Below are 22,647 nucleotides of genomic sequence, written 5' to 3'. Positions count from 1 at the left end.
GGGCGTGTCTGTTTACTCTGACCACGCCCATACAACAGACCCGCCCCTAAACAATGGCTACCGACTTGGAACTGTTGCAAAAACTAGAACCAAATGACTCCAGAAAGGTGAGGCCTCGAATTTTAGAAGAGGCTGCATTAGAATGTCTTTCTCCTTGATCTTCCCATTAGTTCGTCCATGCTGCCATTAACGGTCTTTGTGAAAAGGACGGACTCCATTATGAAGAGTACAGCAACTCTCTCTCACTCTCAGAATACAGCAAACTAAAGCAATCCTTGATAAGCACCATAAGACAAACAGCAAGACAAGGAACCGATAAAAAAGACGTAATAATAATAATAATACTAAATTACTAATTTCATAGATATACGACTGGTCACGCCCATTCACTCTATTGTAGTTTTTAGATTCGCTAGTTAAACTCGGAGCTCCTCAAGATGTGGGCGGGGTCATAGCCGAGAGCTTGTGGGTCAGACGGGACGAGATACGTGCCCAATTCATACGAGACTCCGCCTCTTTTTCTCATTCGTCGCTAGGTGACTATGACATTAGAACGAAAGTAGGTGGAGCCAATTACACTACTTAAAAAATTATCCTGGGCTTAAAATTCCATGAATTAACAAAATAAAAAAGAATTGCTATTTAAATTTTGTTTTTACAATTTAGTGCCCACAAAATCTCCAGCTATACAGCACATGAGTTACTCGTTAATTATTATTTATATTTTCATAGTTGGTACTTTCCAGTGATAAACTTGGTTCCATTCAAGAGCCACTCCTCTCGTTGGATCTCAGACTACACGAGGGAGGGAAGGAGAGAGTAGAGAGCCTGGAGCTATCAAAAGACGAACTGGATAAACTCGTTACGTCACTAGAAGCAGCTAACAAAGTTGTTCTTCAATTACGTACCTAGTATTATTATAATTATTAAGAAGTAGCATAAACTATAGAATGTCTGTGTGTGTGTATATGTATATGTACATGTGTTAATCGCTATTTTGTGTAAAATTTTGCTAACTACTAAAATTTTAAAGCAATTCTGAGTGTATAGTGTTAATCAAAATGGCTTCTTCATTTTGCTACACGATGCTAGCTAGCTGCTGCATCTTGCCCCACCCATTCAATAATTAATAGATAATATAATGACAATCTCTTTTACAAAAATAAAAGAGAAGTTGATTAAAATGTACACAATGAAGAGAGATGGGGGAGGAGAAAGAGAGAGAGAGGAAAAGAACAATAAATATATGTGTATGTTCAGATAACTCCTAAGAAACAGAGCTACTGCCTCTCATAATCTTCTCCATGGTGATGTTCTTGATCAAAATAATGATGATAATAATAATAACAATAACTATACACACAAACCAGTGTTGATAAAATAAAATGCCATATAAATTCGGAATGAAATAATAATAATCGATAATGACAAGGACGATAATCATACTTAATCACACAATAATAATGATGATGAACAATACAACTGAATGTTACATAACAATAATAATAATAATAATGATACAAGAATGCGATGGAGGAAAAGAGAGAGAGAGAGAGAGAGGTGGGAAGGAAAGGGGATATGATACTTTGATTAATGTCATGCACATACAAACTGCATAAACATAATAGATGAGAGAGAAATAACCCTGATAAAATCCAGAGACAAAATAAAGTGTTAACTAAAATAAAACTAAAGTCAACAATGTGCATGGGTGTGAGAGAGAGAGTGAGTTAAGTCTGCCAAACTTACAACAGTAGGACAGAGTGTATACACCTTAGTTACATGGAACAGGCGCATTGTAGTGTTCAGGAGCACCCACTCCTTCTCGACGTAGAATATCATCCTCTGGCCGACACTTTGCCTTTAAATCAACAGTTGCATAAGCATGAACGCCCCCTCCTTCAACGAATCTTTCATCAGTAACACTGCTTCCAGCCGGGAACTCATGACCAGGATCACTAACAGGGCTTCTTTGTCCTTCACTCCTCTTCTGCTTCATAGCAGGAGATCCATCGGAGTTGGTACGTTTGGCCGATAGCTTGAAACCAGTGTTAGGATCAAAGGAGACCTCTTCCTTATGCTGGGCCATGCTCCTCCTTCTTGGTATTGGATTAGATTTAACTTCATTGGCAGGTCTCTGTGGACTCAAGTGTTTCGGCTTCTCTCTTGTCGAGTGAAACCTTATCTGTGGCGTTGGGCTCTCGGACTCAACAGAGTCTGTGTTTGAACCCTTTCCACTATCGGCACCAGACACATGGGAACTCTTCCTCTTTGGGTCATCAATATCAGAGTAGGCACGAGAGCGAGATGAAGAGTTTCCTACTTCGATCCTCTCAAAGTCTCCCTTGGGGAGAGCATCAGAAACAATCGTATAGTTCCCGTCGTCAGTAATGCTTAAGGAATGCTGTGGATCGGAGGTTCTCTTCTGCTGCAAGCCTTGAGATACTTTCTGCTTTATTTTTTCCTTCTGTCTCATGGCAGCAGCTTCAGTTTTTGCATCGAGAGGATTCACGTAGTCATCAGAACCCTTTTTGACTGGAGTCTTCTTTACTTCCTTTGACTCCTCCTCCTCCTCTTTCTCTTCATTAATAACTTGAGCGGCTGCTACTAGTTCTGGTGTTGCTTCGGGTGGGAGGAGCATCTCCTCATTTCTAAGGAAACCAGGCAGAGGACCTGTGAGGTCAGTATACTGTCCGTTATCAGACCACGCCTTTGAGGCAGGTACAGGAGCCATGGCTTGGGCGGGGCTGGTTGGAAGGCTCTGATTACCAAGTGGTGTTTCAGCAAAGGTCTGATTAGTTGCATGTACTACTACTGTGACTGGTTTTGAAGGAGATGGAGCTTCAAATGAATTGTTGAAATGATGAGGAGAACATGGACTAAAGAGAAAGAGAGAGAAAGTGAAAACATACCCATAGGCATAATAACACAAGTACATGTACATGTATATGCACACCCACAGTTACATGCATGTACATACACATGTACACCCACACACAAATACATGTACCATGAATTCAAATTTCAAAGTACAAATGCATACAGTTACTAGCACAATGTGCACACACACAGAGACAAAGAGCGTAGAGAGTTCAAAGTAATTGAGGAATAGGATAATTAGTCTAAACTGGCATACATCCAGACACACTGCCCATCACTCACTCACTTCCTCCCCCATTCCATGCAATCACACACACACACACACACACACACACACACACACACACACACACACACACACACACACACACTCTCTCTCTCTCTCTCTCTCTTTAATTTGTACTTATCATTCGTGGATCTACACACTCTTTAGACATAACAATGATACTAAACAAATGAGAGAAAGGGAAACATTGTCCAGATTAAGTAAGCCAGCGACGTAGCTAGGCTGATAACAGTAACCAAATCAGACTCACACAATAGTGAACAAACAGTCAGATACACACACACACACTGTTCTTTCAAAGAGCAGCTGTATAAGGTCAACGTGTGAATTTTCATACGGTATACTCGAACAATTATAATATTGTCCACCGACACTAGCTGCCTATGCTAGCGATTGTAGAACTGAACAAACAGGTATGGGAAACCAGTCAGGGCAGTATCAGCTGTCCTGGGATTCATAATAGATAAGATCACATTACTAGCTAAGCTTGTTTATCCAAGACTGGGCTAGCATAACAGGTTGGGATAACCTGTCAGACAGGTACTACTATGAAAGTGTGGGCAGGCTTTGACTAGAGCAAAGCATTGTTTTTATATGAAGGAGAAAAACATTCAGGGGACATACACCATGAGAAAGTTGTATAAGGGTTGTCTTTACATGTACATGTATACATGTGGCTTAATGCATGTATGCATGTGTATTGTTAAAACCCAAAAAAGGAGGCAACCAGACAAATGACCCCCCCCCCAAGCAGGAGTTCCACAAAGGAACTCCCCCCACAAAGGAGTTCCAGGTGGAGCTAATATAATCCCTCCCAAATTAAAAATGATACATGTAGGAAATGCATTATTAACAGGAGAAGAGATACTTAGACAAAGGATGCATTCAAAAGAACTAAAAGCTCTACATGTTACATGTGCATTGTTAATTAAAATTCTTTTCCATCACATGATACACGTCAATCCTGTTCTAGTAAAAACCGTCACGTTGTCAGTATTACTATTATACTAATCACATTGCAAGCTTAATTGAATTAGAGTGTGTACCTACTCAAAAAGCTAATCATGACTTACTTTAACTCCACCAGTCCTTCTTCCCTTTCTCTTAACTTTCTCTCTTTACGAAGATACTCACGCATTTTTCTTACTACATGTTAAGAGTGAAGAGAGATAAGGAAGGAACAGATAAAGAAGAGATAGTTAAATGAATAAAATAAAGAGGAAAGAGACAAAAGAAGGGGGAGGGATGAAATTTGATATAGTGGCATGCAATACACCAGTGATGGATATGCTTAAGGCATGATAAGGAAGTCTTGTCTGTGTACTTGTCTCTGCTTGTGCAAGTCAATATTATTACAACTGACTAAGCTACACTATTGCAGAGAAAGCAAAAACTAAAAGAGGGGAATTTTATAATGCAGCGATAAACAGGGACACTTAGTTAGCAGACAAACTGTTAACTCCAATGATATAATAAATGTATAGTAGCGTGATATCACTTGGAATTCATCTCTCCCTCCCTCCCTCCCTCCCCCCCTCTCCCTCCCTCTCTCTCTCTCACTTACATTTCTTGTTAAAGTGTATGACGAGCATAATGATGACAAAGATGAAGAGGATAGCAAGGAATAAAGCTATGACAAGAGCTGCAGCTCCTAAAGCAATACCCAAGTCTAATAGGAGAGAGAGCGAGCATTGAAATATTAAAAATGAAACAAGTCAAATCAAAAAACAGTGTACAATTTATTTTTTATGTTAACATGAAAATTGACTAACAAGCAGGTGGTGTTGTTTAGGAAACCAAAAAATCATCCCATAACTTAATTAAAAAATTACTATGTCTTCAGCCAGTAAGTTTTTTTACATGACAATAAAGTCCCGCACTTTCAAGTACATATATACATGTACATGTAACGCAGGACTTATTAACACTTTCACATGCAAAACTAATTAACAACAAATCAACACCATTGAAAGTGGCAGTTATTTTATATACATATATGATCCCATTGTCCCCATGAAAAGCTGCATAATTATTCCAAAGGAGGCTGATGTCAGTTGGGCACAAAACGCGCTTTACTGGACAGAGGCCAGGCGAGACTACTCAGCCTTGACGGGGCAGTGTAACGTACTGATAGAAAATGTAGAAACTCACTCTGGTTGCCCATTTCTGCTTGTAGTTGTAGATATTTCAACGAATAGAGATTCCAGTTGACAGCTGTGTCTTTCTTTCTTTCTTTCTCTTTGGAAATATGGCGGATAGGAAGGACGAGATGGGGGTGAGGTAGTAAATGTTATATCACAGGCTGGCTGTTTTCATAGCGTCCCGTCTACTCCAAAAACACAGCAGATATCGACACAAGGGGAAACTACGCACACAACCCAGCAAGCAAAAATGGCGTCTTGCTGGGTGTCTTTTATAAGTTTTGCGCAATACAATCCGGTCCAGCCAGTTGAGCAAGCTGGATTTGAAGCCAATTAACACGTGGGTTAGTCACACCTATTTTAATTAACAGATACATCAATAACATCATTACAGTTATTAACTTTAAAATGGCGTACAGTAAAGAGAATTTATTTCTTCTAAGATTGCCTAAGGTGAGAATTAAGACTAGGTTTCGGGGTTAGAAAATTTTTCTAATGTCATAGGATCATGCTGATAGAGTGAGAGAGGCAATAAGGACAGATGCTCTCAGAGATAGGCTACAAATTGAATTTTTCAGTAATTTTAGTCGTAAATTATTTGAATTTAATTTTTTCATTAGGTGGGCAGAGATATGTCAAAGTAAAATTTGACGAAGACAATCTTTCGGGAAAAGTAATAAAGTGTATATTTAATTATTGGTTGTCAAATATCTCTGTCCCTCTCTCTTTTTCAATAGCTTCTCGATTTGCCATCGATAATTGAAGTTCACAAAACTTTAGATAAACGAACAATTTATAAAACCGGTGACATTAGCCAGGTGTGGTAATAATACAATTATTATTATTATTATTATTATTATTATTATATTTGTTGTTATTGTAATAGATGGTCGAATGTACTAAAGAGCATATTGAAATGCCAGAGGAAAGATTAGATGAATTGCCACTCTCAAGACGAAAGGAAATGGCTAAAAAATTTACCTCAAATCACGGGAGTAAGATTTATATAACCACTTGTTTTCTATATCCTGTATTTCTCTTCAGTTGCGCCTCCTTTAAAGAATATCAGGAAAAGAAGATTTAGGAAAACTGCTCCCAAAAAGGTTAATTCATGATTTCATTATTATCATCATGATAGAAAACATAATCAAATGTGAACATGTTATTTAATCACTAAAGTAACATTACAGTGACACTAACAATATGTAGTGAGATGTGTAGTGAGTTGTATGCTACTGTCTTACAGCCATAGTGGTGTGTGGGTAAATATGTTCACTGTCAGGTATTCGTTGCTTTGAGTGATGACATACAACCTCAGGACTCAATTAGACACTAATCAGTTTGAACCATCAGCCAGACTATGTATGACTGGTCACACTCGTTTGACAGCTTCCATTACTCGATTAGGCACTAGCATACTTGAGTTACAACAACACGCATAGCGTATGAAATTCCAACGAAATGAGAACTTTATTATCCAACATGTAACACATACTGTACACGATGAACATGTACTATGATCTGCTCTATAATTACTACTGACATGTTCCATTATTATTATTACACTCAGAGTCACCTTACTATCTTGTTAATGTAGTCTCAGGTTTCAATGCGCTATCAACCGATTAGTGTAGTAAGTTTCCTTTGAATCATGCCACTAAACAAATAACAGCTCTTATATATTGTATATATTGCACAGTTTACTATACATGTATATTATGGAAAGCATCTAATATGATATGATGTACATGTGGTGATTGTCTATCTATGTGTATCATGTACATGTATATCTGTCTTCCTGTGTACTGTAAATGTGTTTTTGTTTCAGTAATAGTAATGATGGAGTGATTGAATGAGTTTGTTGTTAACATGATGATTGAGTTCACTATAGGTAATATTCCCCCATTTGGTCCCTTACTTTAGTATATTTAGTATGTGCATTGTAATTTATTGATTTGGGAACTTGAGGGGGATTAGATACATGTACGTTCATGGTTTGTTTGTTGGCTCTGGTGTGTCTACCAGCTGGTGATTGACATTTTTGATAAGATTTTTCAAAACAAATAAGTGTAATTAGTTACCATATCTTATCTCTCCCACCCACATTCTCTCTCTCTCTCTCACACATACACACACATACACACACATACACACACATATCCAGTTTATCGATTCTCCAGAGATAGAGAAAGAGCTTAAGAGGCTGCTAAGAGAAGACCTCCAAGCTGTCAATGTTTGTACGTTTCTGTGTCTGCTTGTCTATTTTTTTAACATTGTCTTGTGCTAGCTTATAAAGTTATCAATGAAGAGAACAGACAAGATGACAATCAAAGGTACAATGTGTATATGTACATGTACATGCTTTTACTGTTTATTTCTCTCTCCCCCTACCTCATTATTAGTGTAATATCAGGGAATACCTCTTCTCGTGCCCATACTCCTGCCTTTCCCCCTGATGAGGAGAGTATGACATCATCCAGTCTCAATGAAGGTGCTTGTATACACATACACTTTCTCCTTCATCTTCCTCTCTCAATCTCTCTCTCTCTCTCTCTCTCTCTCTCTCTCTCTCTCTCTCTCTCTCTCTCTCTTTCTCTTCTTTGTTTTCTGTAGATGTTGCTAAAAGTGAGTTAATGAAAATGTTCAAAGAAGTAACTTCGAGCAGTGAAGATGAAGAGGAAGAAGAAATAAGTATGTTATATATGTCTCTTTTTTAATTGTGTGCCTCCTTCTTTCATCTTCTTTCCATTTTTCAGCTGTCGAAGTTACAGATGATGGTAAGAGTGCTCACTGCTTTTTGGTGTATACAATAGTGTCTCATTTCATTGAATAGAGGGCTCACCTAGTAATCCTGAGATTGTTCAGCTCCATCAAGCAATTGTGGATCTTGATCTTCAGATTGAGGAACAGAAAATGAAGATTGAGACTACAGCTAATTCAGTATTAAGAGTAAGAGAAGGAGGGGGGAGAGAGCACCTGGGGGGGCTAATTTTTATTATGGAGTGTGTATTTTATAGGCAAGATTTGAGACATTTTTATCAGAGCTTGAAAGACAAAGACAAGAGAAATCAGAAGAAGTAATGGCTAATTCACCAACTCATATCACACTCTCTCTCTCTCTCTCTCTCTCTTTCTCTCTCTTACTGTTACTACAGTTACAAAATATTTCCTCTTAATGGATGAAGCCACCTCTTCCCATTAATATGTGAGTAATGAAGAGACCTTGTAAATATTAAATTTAATGTGTGAGTGTGTGTATATATGTCATACTAAAATTATGTACTTATGTACATTGACTGCACATGCCTGGTTTCTGTTATGAGTGTATTTCTCAGGCTTTAGTTTATACTACATTCGCTACTATTGACTTTGTGCTATACCCTCACTTAGGTCACGCAAAACACTTTAGTATGAAAACTTTTATGCGCTACAATGCACATACTGTACTTAGCCTTAAACATAGTATGATTATACATCATTATGCCTGCCCACAAGGCATTGGTCTGCTCCCTTTTATGACTTCTGTTATGGCATCATCTTAAGTGGTCATTGGCTATTCAGTTTTGCCTTGCCCTTTTTTGTTTTACTTAATTAATGGAGAAAGTTGTTATAAAAATGAAGAATCATCTTGGAGCCATTTTTGATGAAAATACCCTTTCCATGGTCTTTGGCAGCAACTTTAAAAATTCATAAAAATATCTAATTTTGATTGGAATCAGCTCAAACTTGATATACAGCATAAGTACATGTATATGTATCAGAAAAAATTATAAAAATTCAGAATTTTTACCTAGCCATTTTTGACGACATTTGGTCCCTGTACTATAGTACAGGGACTTTGGCCCCATTTTTGAGCAACTTTTTAAAAATCATAAAAAATCCAAACTTGATCGAAACCAGCTCAAACTTGATATACAACATAAGTACATGTATATGTATCAGAAAAAATTATAAAAATGCAGAATTCTCTCCTAGTCATTTTTGACAAAATTTGGCAACGACCCTGTACTATAGTACAGGGACTTTGGACCCATTTTTGAGCAACTTTAAAAAATCATAAAAAATCCAAACTTGATTGGAACCAGCTCAAACTTGATATACAGCATAAGTACAAGTATATGTATCAGAAAAAATTATAAAAATTCAGAATTTTTACCTAGCCATTTTTGACAACATTTGGCCAACAATCCTGTACTATAGTACAGGGACTTTGGTGCAGTTTTTGACCAACTTTAAAAAATTCAATTTTGACCAGAATCAGCAATTTGCCTCTTCGTCTGCTTAAATTATAATAATTATTCTTGTTATTATATTTTAAAAAATAGGAAAAATATTATTTAATAATAATTATTTGTTTTATAATTTACAGGTACTGTTCCTGCTTGCTGTATATATATAACGTGTACATGTGTGTGTGTCTGTCTGTTCTTTCATCTAATAAATGTCATCAGAACTCTTCATCATACCCATGGTGCCACCATAAACCCGACCTCGTCCACTTAGTTGACTTGATCGTGATAGCCGCTTCTCCTGTTTTGGTTCACTGCTTGTCAGGCGAGAGAGAAAACTCCGCCTCTTTTCTGGTTCCTAATTATTAAAAATTAATTTATTTAAATTCAATGTATACAGGTGCATGTGTCATCATTACTTGTCTTCTCATTGGAGCTCCTCCTCTCATTACGACTCCTCCTCTTCCTCTCATTACGACTCCTCCCCTTCCCCTCATCACTGGTCCTCCTCTTCCTCTCATTACGGGTCCCCCTCTACCTCTCATAGCCATTCCTCCTCCTACTGCTCCTCCTCCTCTTCCTCCTGCTTGTTCTTTTCTAAGTTGAGCTTCTCTTGCTGCAGCTTTCTTTGCTCTGATTGAGTCTAATTCAGCATAAGAGTATTCTCCAGGATCATAGGAGGGTCTGCGAATGGTGTCTTCACTAGTTTCACTGGGTGCCTTTGAGCTGGGTGGTATTAGTGGAGTGTCCATTGGAATCTGTACAGGCTCAACGTCCATGAATTGCTGGTCAAGCATTGAGTACTCTCCCAGTAGAGATGAGGTCCTGTCTCCCTCTTCTTTTGTCTCTTCAGTCTCCTTTTCTTGCTTCTCTACTTCTTTCTCATCTTCATCTTTCTTTATTTGCGGTTGTATCTGTATTACTGGCTGCTCCTGTTCACCTTCTGGGATTACTTTAGGCATTTGTGCATAACGAACTGGCTGTTGTTGCTGCTGTGGTCTTCCTTGTTGTCCTTGCTGCTGTGGTCTTCCTTGTTGTCCTTGCTGCTGTGGTCTTCCTTGTTGCTGGGGTCTTGCTTGTTGTCCTTGTTGTTGCGGTCTTCCCTGTTGTTGTGGTCTTCCTTGTTGTCTCATTTGTTGTTGTTGTCTCATTTGTTGTTGTTGCATTTGTTGTTTGTATTTCTGCTGCATCATTATTTGTCTCTGCTTCTTTTGTTGCTCTTGTCTCTTTATTAGTTCCTTTCTTCTTTGCTCCTGTTGCTTCTTTAATTCTTTTTGTCTCTTTTCTTGTTTCTTCTTTAGCTCTTTCTGTCTCTTCTCTTGTTGCTTCCGTAGAGCTTCTTGTTCTTTCTTTGTTAGTGGAGGCTGACGTGGTTGCTGCTGTGCTCCTGGTTGTTGTTGTCTTGGTTGTTGTGGTCCTCCTCCTTGTTGTCTTGGTTGTTGTGGTCCTGGTTGTTGTTGTTGAGGTCCTGGTTGTTGTTGTTGTCTTGGTTGTTGTGGTCCTGGTTGTTGCTGTTGTCTTGGTTGTTGTGGTCCTGGTTGTTGCTGTTGTCTTGGTTGTTGTTGTTGTCTTGGTTGTTGTGCTCCTCCTCCTTGTTGTGGTCCAGGTTGTTGTTTCTGTGCTCCTGGTTGTTGTTGTTGTTGTTTACGAAGTACAACTGGAGGTTGCTCTTGTTTCTCTTTTTCAAGCTCTTGTTTCTTTAGTCTCATCTTTCTTTCTTCTTCGTCAGAGGAAGATGATTCCTCCAGCGCCTCTCGCTCTGTTTGATCCTCAGAGAGAGGAGGGGGGGAAGGTGAGGAAGATTTTGAATAAGGTTCAGGTTTAGGAGGAGGTGGAGATTTCTTGTCAATAGAAGTCACTGTGTACTGACGTGGGGAGCCTTTCTCTGGCAAGGGAGCAGGCCTGCAAAGAAAAAAAATAATCACAATATAAAATTATTTCTCTCCAAGATATTGAATTGTCTTGCTTTACTTACATTAATTCATAGCTCATTTCAGCTGTAGATGGAGACACTACAAACAAAAAGAAAATATTTGATAATTTTATACGTTTGATGACATAATTTTGCTTTTCCCATCACTCACTTTTAAATATCATTTTTCTCCTTCTTGGATTCCTATAGCAATACAGCAGTACCATTACTCCTACTATGACTAATATTAATATCAATATGACCAGGATCACTGGGATCACAATAGCTGCTACATTAGGACTAGGAGCTGCTGTCCCTACTATTATGCTAGGTGAGATTGAGGGCTCTGCTTCAGTACTACCAATAACTGTAGGAGCAATGCTTGATGGTGAAGGAGAGGAGAGCGAAGATGAAGATAGAGCAGCTAATGAAGAAGACAGCATTACTATAGATGAACTCATTATGAATGAGCTTGTAAGGCTAACAGAACTGGTGACAATGAAAGAAGAAGTAGCAACTGCAGTTGATGTACTTGAAAAACCTATAGCAATGATCAAAAATAAAATAAATGATTCATCTAATGCATGACTGTGTTATCCTTACTCATGCTGGTGCTAATGATGAGTGAGACATTAATAGGAGCAGAGAGATCTCCTGTACCATACTGATTGACTGCCTCAATTGTTATTGTATATTCGTGTGGAGAGACGAATAGCAGCACATTGAAATCAGCATTTTGACTACTAGGAGACACAGTAACAACCTCAGTGACTGGCGGAGAATTGTCTGCTAGAAAACAACACATAAAGAGATAATAATTAACATCATTTTAACAGCATACCTGTATTTTGTGCATACACTCTATACTCTGAGAGAGTTCCTGCTGGATTAGTTGGTGGGCTCCACGAGACCTGAATATAGCCAGCCTGAGGGTTCCCAATCACTTGAATATTGGTAGGGGACCCGGGAACTAACAAAAACTCAATGCATATCATAGAGAAACATTTATACTTACCTCCTCCTAGGGTTTGAATCGATTCACTTACCAATGGACCATCCCCTCCTTCATTGTACGCTGCTATGTTAACAGTGTATGTCAGACCATTCTCTAGTCCATTGAATATATGAACAGTGGCATCAGGAGAGAGGGCAATAGGGAGAGACAGGCCAGAGACTGGAGGTGATATGTACACATGAAATCCATCATAGTCTCCTTGTGGTATCTATAAAATAGAATAAATAAAAAACACTTCTTTTATGTCATTAACTTGTGTGTACCTGCCAACTGGCAATGATTTGACCAAAAGAAGGAACAAGTAGATTCAGACCTGAAGGAGACACTACAGGTGGATCGGGTAGAGTAACCGAAGGAGTAGGAGAAGAGGCAACAGATGAACTAGTCATAGCAGCACTACTGCTGGTTACTACTGACGAGCTTGTAACAGCAACTGATGATGAAGAGGCTACAGTACTGGAGGGAACAGCACTACTGATCACTGAACTGATTTCAATGAGAGTGCTTGATATGAGAGGCATGCCCATTGATAAACTAGTAGCAACGACAGATGAGGATGTCATCTCTGGAGGATCTACGGAAAAACAAAACAGATTCATCAAAACTTCCTAATACAACAAGATACACTATATTGCATGTGATAATAAAAAAAATAATAATATTTTTCACTCCAAATGAGCTTCAATGATCCACTTACTTTCAAATAATGACACAGTGATGATATCGGAGGGTAATCCTATTCCATTCTCATTCTCAGCCGAAACTGTTACCTCATACAATCCATCGGGTATTTGAGTGAAGATGGTCGAAAAAGGAAAATTCTGTGCAGGAGCAGGGACTGATATGGTCTGTGAGAATATGGTCCCATCAACTGTAGGAAGAAATGATTAAATAATAATAGTCCTATAGTTCATTCTTACTTGTGTTTGTGAGGACTACAAAGTAAGTGAACAGTGTTCCACCAATGTTCTCAGGAGGTAACCAATTGACTTGTATCTCTCGGGACAAAACTGAGGCCTGAGCTGAAACCCCTAATGGAGGACTTGGAGCTGCAAGGAAAAGAAAAGTAGAAGAATAATAATAACACTGTGAAAAATAAAAACAAATTTAATAAGTTGTATTTAATAGTTGCAATACAAACTTACGTCCTGGTGGAGTTTGAATAGAATTAGTGACCAAAGGCCCGTCTCCTCCTTCATTAAACAATGCCACACTGATATTGTACTCAACTTCATTAGCAAGACCACTAATGCTTGTCTGAAGACTGAATGACTCAAGCGTAATGGGTAGGGTGATGTTAGCAGAGAGAGGAGGAGGGGGAGAGATGTATACATGGAAACCATCAAATTCTCCAGCCATTATTGGCAGGGACCACTGGGCTAGGATAGTACCAACCTCAGAGCTTAGTTGGAGATCTGTTGGAGCAGCTGAAGGAGGATCAGGGAGAGGAGAAGGAGAGATGGAGGGAGAGGGAGCTATAGATGATGAAGGAGTATTTGTAGCAAGAGATGAAGATGGAGTGAGAGCGAGTGTCGTAGAGGGAGTGATAGAAGTGGCTACAACGAGTGTAGTAGCACTAGTAGCAGGAGCTGAGAGCTGAGAGGAAGAACCAACTGACTGAGAGAGAGAAGAACCAACAGAAGACGAAGGAGACAAAGCAGCACTAGTACTGGTAGGTGTGCTTGCTAGTGAAGTGCTACCAGAACTAGTCATAATCACACTGGTTGATACACTGACCAGTGATGAGGAAACACTGCTGGACATAGAAGCTGAAGTCGTTGCTGAAGACATGATGGTAGTTGCCGTGGCAAGAGAAGACGTTGCTGGAGCAACTGACAACATAGTCATGGCAACTGAAGAGGTTGTCATAGCAACTGAAGAGGTTGTCATAGCAACTGAAGAAGTTGTCATAGCAACTGAAGTTGTTGTAGCAACCAAAGAGGTTGTTGTCATGGGAGCAATGGTGGTACTCATTGATGGTGGTGATACCTCATCACCGTTGAGTATCCATAGCTCAATGTACGGGCCCCAGAGTACCTCACCATTGATACCTATTGTACCAGCTCTGACTTGAACACGATAGGTAGCGTCAGACAATAAACCTAAAGGAAATAAATAATAATGACATTGTACACAATAGAATCAGCTCAAACTTTTATATAGCATAAAAACTTTCAAATATGTTTTACAGCAAATTTTGTCCACTATGTACATGTACTATGGTCCATGATCTCTCAAAAAACATTATTTAAAAATGATGAACTTGCAAGGTCATTATGACCAAATTAAATCATAACTTGCAGGGGCATATCTAGGAATTGGGGAAGGGGGGTGCTGAGGGCGCGCGAAGCGCGCCGTGATTTTGGCCACACCCACTTTTAAGGCGGTAAAACAGCCTTTTCCTGCATTTTCGTCAATTACGGGTGGGGCCAAGATCTTTTCAAGCATACTGCTATTATACTGGTACTTCTGATTGCTCCTTAAGCCCACCATCCACTATTCAACTTTGTTGAAAGCAACTTTGTGGTTACTTTGATCTTATGGCAACTCTGTTGCCTGAAATAGAATTCAGTTCTATTTCAGGCAACAGAGTTGACAGCACATCAAAGTAACCACAAAGTTGCTTTCAACAAAGTTGAATAGTGGATGGTGGGCTTAAAAGCACTGGAAACTGCTGAAATCATGATCAGGGGGCTAGATAACTTTGTTAATAGGCTTGGTAGTGATGCAAGAGTCCAGGACTTCAGTAATTTTTTCTGAGCCCAGCCCTGAGGGGGGTGCTCAAGCCCCCTCAGCCCCCCCCCCTAAATACGCCTCTGACTTGTACAAACAATACTTGTACATTATCAGAGACACCAGCCCTGCTTGTATAACCTTTGTACTACAGTAAGCTTTAACAATGTAATTTTAATGAAGCAGTCAGACACACACTTTCTATTGTCATTATCTGTCTCTTACCAGTCACTGTTGACATTGTCACAAATAAGACTCTATCAGTTTGTAATGTAGGATCATCCCAATTAGTGACTAATATCTCATAGACTCCAAACTGTCCATTAAACTGCAATGGAGGGTCCCAACTGACTGTGACAGAGGAAGGAGGAGTGAACGTAAATGTGAGATTGTTTGGTGGTAGAGGGGAGCCAGGGTGGGTCCTCACAGCTGGACTATACACATCACTCGGAGGGCTGGTGCCAGCAATATTAACAGCTCTTAGTCTCACATCATATTCTGTATATGAGAGAAGGCCAGTGAGTCCATATGACAGTATATTAGCTGAGACACTAGTGGAACCGTAGCTATCGTTAGAGGTACTTGGACGATATTCGATAATGTAGGAGGTAACTGGTGTACCGCCATCACTAGATGGGCTTGTCCAGGTAACGGAGAGAGAATGAGAGCCGGTTGCTACTACTTGTGTTACACTGGGAGAGGACGGGGGAACTAGAGAGAGGAAAACCAGTCTGACAGGTTAGGACAACAGGTTTATAAGACTTACGTAGGACGGTTAGTGTAGCATTGCTTGTGACAGATCCAACAATATTAGTAGCAACACAAGAATATACACCACCATCTGTGGCTGAGACCGATGGTATTGTATAGGAAGAGGTCTATCAGAAATAAATTTTAAAAATAAATAAAATAATTATAAATAATTGTCCTACTTCTGCTCCAGGTATTATCTGTCCATTATATAGCCAGTGATATGTTGGCTGAGGATTACCAGTTGCTGTACAGTTGAAGGAGCCGCTAGTTGATATTGGGACAGATATGGAAGATGGAGAAGCAGTTATGGAAGGCAAATCTACAACCAACAAAATAATAATAATAATAATAAATTAATAATAATATCTTACAGTAAACAGTCAGTATTACATCCTGTGATGCTGATCCAGCTATATTGGTAGCAGTGCATGTATAAGTCCCTGCATTGGTACGAGAGAGGGAAGAGAATGTTAGGCTGCTTCCGCTAGGAAACACAAGTCCTCCTTGGGACCATTGTACAACTGGAGTTGGGTCACCCTCCACTTGACACTCAAGTACATGTACATCGCCTTCAATCCCAGTGCTGTCTGGAAGAGGAGGAGAGAAACTAGGGGGAACTGAAAGAGAAAAATAACTAAAAATGTATCTACTTCTTATTTTATACCATGCACAGTGAGGTCGACATAGTCTTCACTGATTCCAGCTACATTAACTGCTCTGCATGTGTAAACGTCTTCATGCGACTTCATAACGTTACCAATGACAAGAGTCTGCCCATTAGATATATACTGAAATCCTGCAAAAATAAAAAATGCACATAAAACTGACCAAGAATGAAATAGAAAGAATTCTTCATTTTAATATTTCTTTCTGATGCATATACATGTACTTATGTTTCGTATCAAGTTTGAGCAGATTCTGATCAAGTTTGATTTTTTATAGATTTTTCAAATTGCTAAAAAATTGGGCTAAAGTCCCTGTACTATAGTACAGGGTCGCTGGCCAAATTTTGCCAAAAATGACTAGGAGAGAATTCTTCATTTTTATAATTTTTTCTGATACATATACATGCACTTATGTTGTGTAGAAAGTTTGAGCTGATTCCGATCAAGTTTGGATTTTTTACGAATTTTTAAGTTTGCTTCAAATGCACATACTACATATTGTAGTACTTTTCAGCTCATGAAGCAAGCTGCTTAGCTCACTTATGTGTGGAAAACCCCATACATTAACCACTTTACAAAAAATTACAAAAAAAATTATTTCTTTGCTTACCGGCCCGATCCCGAGCTATGGCTGTATCGTTGCTATACCATGTAATGAGAGGAAAAGGTTTTCCTGCAGTAACAGTGCAATAGAGAACAGCACCATTACCCTGGACTACCGTCAGTGAAGGATACAATGCAGTAATATTTGGAGCAACTAAAAAGAAAGAATCATAGCATATACAGGTGTATATTATATTAATGGTATTTTCTTACTGTTAACTGTGAGGGAGACAGTTGCTGATTCAATTCCAGCATCATTTGATGCCTGGCATACAAACATTGATCCCTCGTCGCTAAGAATCACATTGGATATGATCAGTGTATCATTCGAATCAACTGAATAGCGAGGGAAGCTGGGGTTAGGTATGGGAACGGAACCGTAATACCAAGTAAGGGATGGAGTAGGATCTCCCATTGCATTACAGACTAGCTGGGCATTGGAACCAATGTTAGCAGATACGATTGGATCAGGGACAATAATAAGTGGAAGAACTATAGACAAGAGATAATAATAAGAGTATTTCTCTCCTTCACTTCTTCTCTTACCTAACACAGTGAGCTCAACAGTAGCTGATCTATTACCAGCTATGTTACTAGCACTACATGTGTATGCTCCACTATCAGTAGAGAGTGCACTATTGATGATGACACTATTATTTTGAATTGTAAGTTGGTCATTCGTCACTGTAACGGAGCCATCTTTATACCACGTGACAACCGGATCTGGATATCCAGTCACATCACAATCAAGAGTTACGTGTGAGCCTTGAGTTGCATTCAGGTATGGCAACAGAGACACACTTGGAACATCTAGCAAATATAATAATACTTTATTGCTTTATAGGTAGCCATTTACCGTATACATTGAGTGTCACTGTTGCTGAAGCAGTTCCGGCTGAATTAGTACCCTGGCATACATACTGACCATTATCCTCAACTGTTGCATTGGTTATCCTTAAAGTGGAATCAGTCAAAACCTAAGAACACAATATGCTATTAGAGCACTTATCAGGCTACCCCTCCTACCTCTAGTCTATCATTTCCAAGCAATAACACGTCGACCATGTTAGAAGTGAACCACGTTATGGTTGGCTGAGGATCACCTGGAGCAGTACAAGAGAACTCTACTGTTCTCATATCTCCTTCAAGAACTGTCTGACTGATGGGAGTAGCTGATATACTAGGAGCAACTGCAATGAGAAATTTATAAATAACAACATATAAGTACATACAGTATGTTAATCCACTAACCTTCTACTATCAATGATATGCTGGCATTCACACTACCCTGATTATTACTAACAACACACACATACTCTCCTTCATCTTTCTTTAGCACTGGACTTAGCCTCAAAACTGTATCATTTGAGCTCAATTGAGCATTAGGTGTCAAAGCATTAGGGACCTGAGTTTCACCATCATAATACCACTGGACAGACGGGGTAGGATCACCCGTTACAGTACACACAAGTTGAACAGTTTGACCTTGTGTACGTGTCAGAGAACTCTCTGATACACTAACTGTTGGGGCAACTATAAATATAAATAAATAATAACAATAATGCTTAAATTTTAATATTATTTTTTACCTTGTACTTCGAGCCTTACACTAGCCATAGCAGCCCCCAAAGTGTTAGTCCCAGTGCAAGAATAAAGACCCTCCTGACTATGAGCAACTGTTTGAACAAGGAGACTGCCATTGGAAAGGAGCTGGAATCCAGGGAAAGGGAGGGTTAGCTGGGCACCGTTGAAAGTCCAAGTGATGTTTAGGGAAGGATCTTCTTGTATATAGCAAGGAATGAGGACAGGAGAGGAGACTGTAACTGCAATATTAGTGTGATCTACCAATGTCACTGGAAATGCTATAAAAAGGATAAAATAGTATTGATCCAACAGATTAAACTATTACTTACGAATGACATCAATATTGATATCTTCTTGAACAGATCCTGCCGGATTGCTAACAATGCATCTATATGCTCCTTCATCGACCACTTGAGCATTAAATACAGTCAGTGAATACTCAAACAGTCTCAGATGGGAAGGGTTGTCATTAGAAATGAGAGAGTTGTCTCTGTACCAGGTCACGTTAGGCTGTGGTGTACCGCTGCTATTGCAAAAGAGAGTAAAATTAGAACCTTGAGACGGTTGCAAATCCTCTGATGCTGTATCAATAGTAGGAAACACTACACACAAAAAAAAGATAAAAATAATAATACTTCAATACGTAGCTCATATTCATTATTTTTAATAATAAATTTATCTCCTACTAACCATAAACGGAGAATCGAGCTGACGGGCTGCTCCTAGTGATCCCAATCAGCTCATTATTAGCAACACACACATAATCTCCTTCATCATTAAACGTGGCTGAGGATATTACGAGACTCCCATTAGCCGCAACACTGAACTGTGATCCTGAAACAAGTACTGAGTCCCGGAACCAGGTGATCATTGGAGGAGGGACACTATGAGGAGGAGCACAATCAATAATACCATCTTGACCAAGCAAGCCAAACGTGTCCTGAGGTGGACTCTGGAATGATTGCTCAATATCTATATATAAAAAGGAAATATTAATCGTACTTAAAGATAACCATTTTTCTCTCCCTTACAAGCTATTTCCACAGTTGCATTATTGCTGACATTAGTTCCTTGACTGTTTGATGCAACACAGCGATAATCTCCAACATCACTGTTTTGAAAGTTTGTGATAGTCAGAGTGGAATTACCGCCAGAGCTAAGGACTGATATCTAAAGCAAAAATAACAAATAATTATCATTTGTAGCATATAAAAGCTTACTTTGCTTAATGAGGTATCAATGTTTGCACCAGCAAATTGCCAGCTGATAGTTGGAATGGGTTCGCCAGTTGCTGAGCATTCCAATGTTGCAGTTGACCCAGCAGACAATAAAATCAATGACGATGGACCATTCGTAATTACAGGTGATGCTAGTTCAGCTATATAAACAGAAAAAATAATGAAAATGATGATAATAATAATTGTTTTGTTGGCTATAATAATAATAATAATAATAATAATGAATTATTTAATTACCTGAAACGGTAAGTGTTGCCATACTGCTACGCACTGGTGACCCAGGTAATAAACTATTAGTAGCCACACATTCATACTGTCCAGCGTCTTCATCAGAAACCGGACTAATACCGATTGAGCTGGTTGTTTGAGGAGGGGTAGCGTGCTGAAGTAAAGCTGTTGTTATAGTAATGGAACCACTGCTTGAGAGGGTGGCACCGTCTTTAACCCAGCTCATCTGAGCAGCTGGTAGGCTCCCACTGTGAAGACAAAAGAGTGATACAGCTGAGCCAGCCATTGCATCCATGGAATCGGGACTTATGAGAAAAGAGTCCAATATATCTACATGGAATGTAAAATGAATATGAAGCAAATGCATAAACTATAAACAATGTACAAATACTGTTATAACCAAGTTATCATTTTCTTATTAGATTTGGATTTGCTCTTACATGCAAAGGTTAGGTTAGCACTCCTGTTGTGTGAAACCTGCAAAACTTGGTCAGTAACCACACAAGTGTACATCCCAGCATCTCCTGAGATTGTAGGACTAATACTGAGAATTGTTGAATTGAAACTGATGCGAGATGAAGGGATAAGAGAGACTCCATCTTTCTGCCATTGGACAGAAGCAGAGTTTGATGAAGTAAACTGACATGTAAAGCTTGCTGTGCTTCCAACAGCAATGAGTACATCTTGAGGAGTCTCTGTAAAAGCTAGAAAGAAAATTTATTGTAAAGTTGTCTGAAAACTCACTTATGGTTGCTGCTGAGGGTAATAGCTTGTATGCAAGCAAAAGGAAGACTGCTAACAGTCTGATTGCAGACATAATGTCTAGTTCTTCTGCTTGCAATACGCAACAATTGCTGTTTGGGTGGTATCCAGGTCCGCCCAGTTTTCAAATAGCAAGCTATGAATAATGAAATTAGACGTGGGTGTTACCATCAATGATTCATTGCTACACATTAGCAGCTCACATTATGGGCATAGCACATTAAAGCTGTAAATTATGCCCTTTTTAACACTGAAAGAGGTTTCTACCCATGATACAATAGTACAATGCTCAGTATGCATGTGCTGCTAGCATAGCCACCTGCATAAATCTAGATCCTGCAGGAACAAAACTAGATCAAGATCTACCTTTATTTTATTTGCAAACTTTATCTGCTGTTGCAATATTTTCTTTTCAATAGCTAAAGAATGTGCAAACAGTCATTACTCATAGACTATAATTTGTTATTTGTGGTCACTAGTGGAATGTGGTAACTACTGGAATGTACAGTTAATCATTGTGCATGGGTGGGGTAGTCGACTGGACAGAACTGGATTGAAGTCATTGGTTTCTCGTGAGCGCCATAATGCTATGCAAGGACTGACTCTGCTATAATCTCCTCTGCCCTGATCCTCTTCCTTCGTCTCTCTGATTCTCTTACCTTAAATCTCCATACGTTTGCTAGGAAAAATGGTAAGCAGCACATACTGCTTTATTGTAATTTTATCCTTCACCCAGCGTGAGGTGATATCTATCCACGTTGGCCAAGCGGGAGTGCAGATGGGCAATGCCTGTTGGGAGCTGTACTGCTTGGAGCACGGTATCCAGCCTAATGGACAGATGCCATCTGACAAAACAGTTGGCTATGGAGATGACTCCTTCAATACATTCTTTAGTGAAACTGGTGCAGGGAAACATGTTCCCCGTGCTGTCTTTGTTGATTTGGAGCCAACTGTTGTGGGTAAGCTCATTAAATTCTTTACTATGAACCATAAAATTATGTAACATTATATATATGTTAATAGATGAGGTTCGTACTGGAACCTATCGTCAACTTTTCCACCCCGAGCAGCTCTTGACTGGCAAGGAAGATGCTGCTAATAACTATGCCCGTGGTCACTACACTGTTGGGAAGGACATGATAGACGTTGTCATGGACCGGCTCCGTAAACACGCTGACCAGTGTAACGGTCTACAAGGCTTCCTTGTATTTCGTTCCTTTGGAGGTGGTACTGGGTCTGGGTTTGCTTCTCTCCTTATGGAGCGTCTTTCTGTTGATTATGGAAAGAAGTCCAAGCTTGAGTTTTGCGTTTATCCTGCTCCTCAAATCTCTACTGCAGTTGTTGAGCCATACAACTCTATCCTTACCACCCACACTACCCTAGAGCACTCTGATTGTGCTTTCATGGTTGATAACGAGGCCATTTATGACATCTGTCGCCGTAATCTAGATATACAGCGTCCAACCTACACTAACCTCAACAGATTGATTGGGCAGGTAGTATCCTCTATGACTGCTTCTCTTCGTTTTGATGGTGCTCTTAACGTTGATCTTATCGAGTTCCAGACCAATCTGGTACCTTACCCACGTATCCATTTCCCTCTTGCCACCTATGCTCC

The 22,647-nt window shown here is 39.3% G+C and overlaps 5 protein-coding genes across 5 annotated transcripts; 3 read left to right on the top strand and 2 right to left on the bottom strand.

The window, feature by feature from the left end:
* Nucleotides 1-11: 11 nt before the first annotated feature.
* LOC100641503 (COMM domain-containing protein 8-like) lies at nucleotides 12-1,036 on the top strand. The gene is made up of 4 exons (XM_003386009.3): nucleotides 12-107; nucleotides 171-326; nucleotides 401-559; nucleotides 733-1,036. The coding sequence occupies exons 1-4, from the start codon at nucleotides 54-56 to the stop codon at nucleotides 910-912; spliced, it is 549 nt and encodes a 182-aa protein (XP_003386057.1). The 5' UTR covers nucleotides 12-53; the 3' UTR covers nucleotides 913-1,036.
* Nucleotides 1,037-1,139: 103 nt separating this feature from the next.
* On the bottom strand, nucleotides 1,140-5,566 carry LOC100641375 (uncharacterized). The gene is made up of 4 exons (XM_003386008.3): nucleotides 5,318-5,566; nucleotides 4,731-4,835; nucleotides 4,240-4,312; nucleotides 1,140-2,879 (listed from the first exon to the last, which is right to left on the bottom strand). Exons 1-4 carry the CDS (start codon nucleotides 5,328-5,330, stop codon nucleotides 1,775-1,777), a joined length of 1,296 nt encoding a protein of 431 aa, XP_003386056.1. The 5' UTR covers nucleotides 5,331-5,566; the 3' UTR covers nucleotides 1,140-1,774.
* Nucleotides 5,567-9,772, top strand: LOC105312488 (transcription initiation factor TFIID subunit 7-like). The gene is made up of 16 exons (XM_019995578.1): nucleotides 5,567-5,651; nucleotides 5,702-5,760; nucleotides 5,812-5,884; nucleotides 5,928-5,980; nucleotides 6,045-6,125; nucleotides 6,194-6,302; nucleotides 6,352-6,410; nucleotides 7,472-7,544; nucleotides 7,595-7,640; nucleotides 7,710-7,798; nucleotides 7,921-7,998; nucleotides 8,064-8,084; nucleotides 8,141-8,256; nucleotides 8,325-8,384; nucleotides 8,463-8,512; nucleotides 9,677-9,772. The coding sequence occupies exons 2-15, from the start codon at nucleotides 5,716-5,718 to the stop codon at nucleotides 8,481-8,483; spliced, it is 924 nt and encodes a 307-aa protein (XP_019851137.1). The 5' UTR covers nucleotides 5,567-5,651; nucleotides 5,702-5,715; the 3' UTR covers nucleotides 8,484-8,512; nucleotides 9,677-9,772.
* Nucleotides 9,603-21,125, bottom strand: LOC105312485 (mucin-3A-like). The gene is made up of 30 exons (XM_019995548.1): nucleotides 21,012-21,125; nucleotides 20,708-20,971; nucleotides 20,277-20,597; nucleotides 20,022-20,179; nucleotides 19,833-19,971; nucleotides 19,492-19,773; nucleotides 19,131-19,403; nucleotides 18,807-19,079; nucleotides 18,469-18,750; nucleotides 18,244-18,407; nucleotides 18,074-18,194; nucleotides 17,764-18,027; nucleotides 17,431-17,709; nucleotides 17,225-17,371; nucleotides 16,614-16,745; nucleotides 16,321-16,566; nucleotides 16,129-16,268; nucleotides 15,963-16,074; nucleotides 15,422-15,907; nucleotides 13,609-14,565; nucleotides 13,384-13,512; nucleotides 13,161-13,334; nucleotides 12,727-13,037; nucleotides 12,464-12,671; nucleotides 12,290-12,418; nucleotides 12,052-12,237; nucleotides 11,621-11,989; nucleotides 11,512-11,548; nucleotides 9,956-11,438; nucleotides 9,603-9,894 (listed from the first exon to the last, which is right to left on the bottom strand). The coding sequence occupies exons 1-30, from the start codon at nucleotides 21,082-21,084 to the stop codon at nucleotides 9,742-9,744; spliced, it is 8,292 nt and encodes a 2,763-aa protein (XP_019851107.1). The 5' UTR covers nucleotides 21,085-21,125; the 3' UTR covers nucleotides 9,603-9,741.
* Nucleotides 21,126-21,551: 426 nt separating this feature from the next.
* On the top strand, nucleotides 21,552-22,645 carry LOC100641250 (tubulin alpha-1 chain; the record flags this gene model as incomplete). Its single annotated transcript, XM_019995547.1, has 3 exons — nucleotides 21,552-21,720; nucleotides 21,766-21,988; nucleotides 22,053-22,645. Coding segments are annotated over exons 1-3 (819 nt in total), but the record flags the coding sequence as incomplete, so codon positions are not given.
* Nucleotides 22,646-22,647: the final 2 nt, after the last annotated feature.

The sequence above is a fragment of the Amphimedon queenslandica genome, unplaced genomic scaffold, assembly GCF_000090795.2.
Source record: "Amphimedon queenslandica unplaced genomic scaffold, v1.1 AMPQUscaffold_13438, whole genome shotgun sequence".
Lineage (NCBI taxonomy): Eukaryota > Metazoa > Porifera > Demospongiae > Haplosclerida > Niphatidae > Amphimedon > Amphimedon queenslandica.
Note: the sequence above shows the minus strand (reverse complement) of the source record. Positions and strands in the feature narration are given on the sequence as shown.

Coding starts and splice junctions, on each gene's coding strand:
- LOC100641503 (XM_003386009.3), top strand. CDS start 54: ATGGCTACCGACTTGGAACTGTTGCAAAAACTAGAACCAAATGACTCC. Junction 327..400: donor AAGGAACCGATAAAAAAGAC/GTAATAATAATA, acceptor ACTCTATTGTAG/TTTTTAGATTCGCTAGTTAA. Junction 560..732: donor ACTATGACATTAGAACGAAA/GTAGGTGGAGCC, acceptor ATATTTTCATAG/TTGGTACTTTCCAGTGATAA.
- LOC100641375 (XM_003386008.3), bottom strand. Junction 4,313..4,730: donor CATACACTTTAACAAGAAAT/GTAAGTGAGAGA, acceptor CTTAACATGTAG/TAAGAAAAATGCGTGAGTAT. Junction 2,880..4,239: donor GAAGGACTGGTGGAGTTAAA/GTAAGTCATGAT, acceptor CTTTCTCTTTAG/TCCATGTTCTCCTCATCATT.
- LOC105312488 (XM_019995578.1), top strand. CDS start 5,716: ATGGCGTACAGTAAAGAGAATTTATTTCTTCTAAGATTGCCTAAG. Junction 5,981..6,044: donor AAGACAATCTTTCGGGAAAA/GTAATAAAGTGT, acceptor CTTTTTCAATAG/CTTCTCGATTTGCCATCGAT. Junction 8,385..8,462: donor GACAAGAGAAATCAGAAGAA/GTAATGGCTAAT, acceptor CTGTTACTACAG/TTACAAAATATTTCCTCTTA.
- LOC105312485 (XM_019995548.1), bottom strand. CDS start 21,084: ATGTCTGCAATCAGACTGTTAGCAGTCTTCCTTTTGCTTGCATACAAG. Junction 20,972..21,011: donor ACCCTCAGCAGCAACCATAA/GTGAGTTTTCAG, acceptor TTTTCTTTCTAG/CTTTTACAGAGACTCCTCAA. Junction 16,746..17,224: donor CATAGCTCGGGATCGGGCCG/GTAAGCAAAGAA, acceptor TTATTTTTGCAG/GATTTCAGTATATATCTAAT.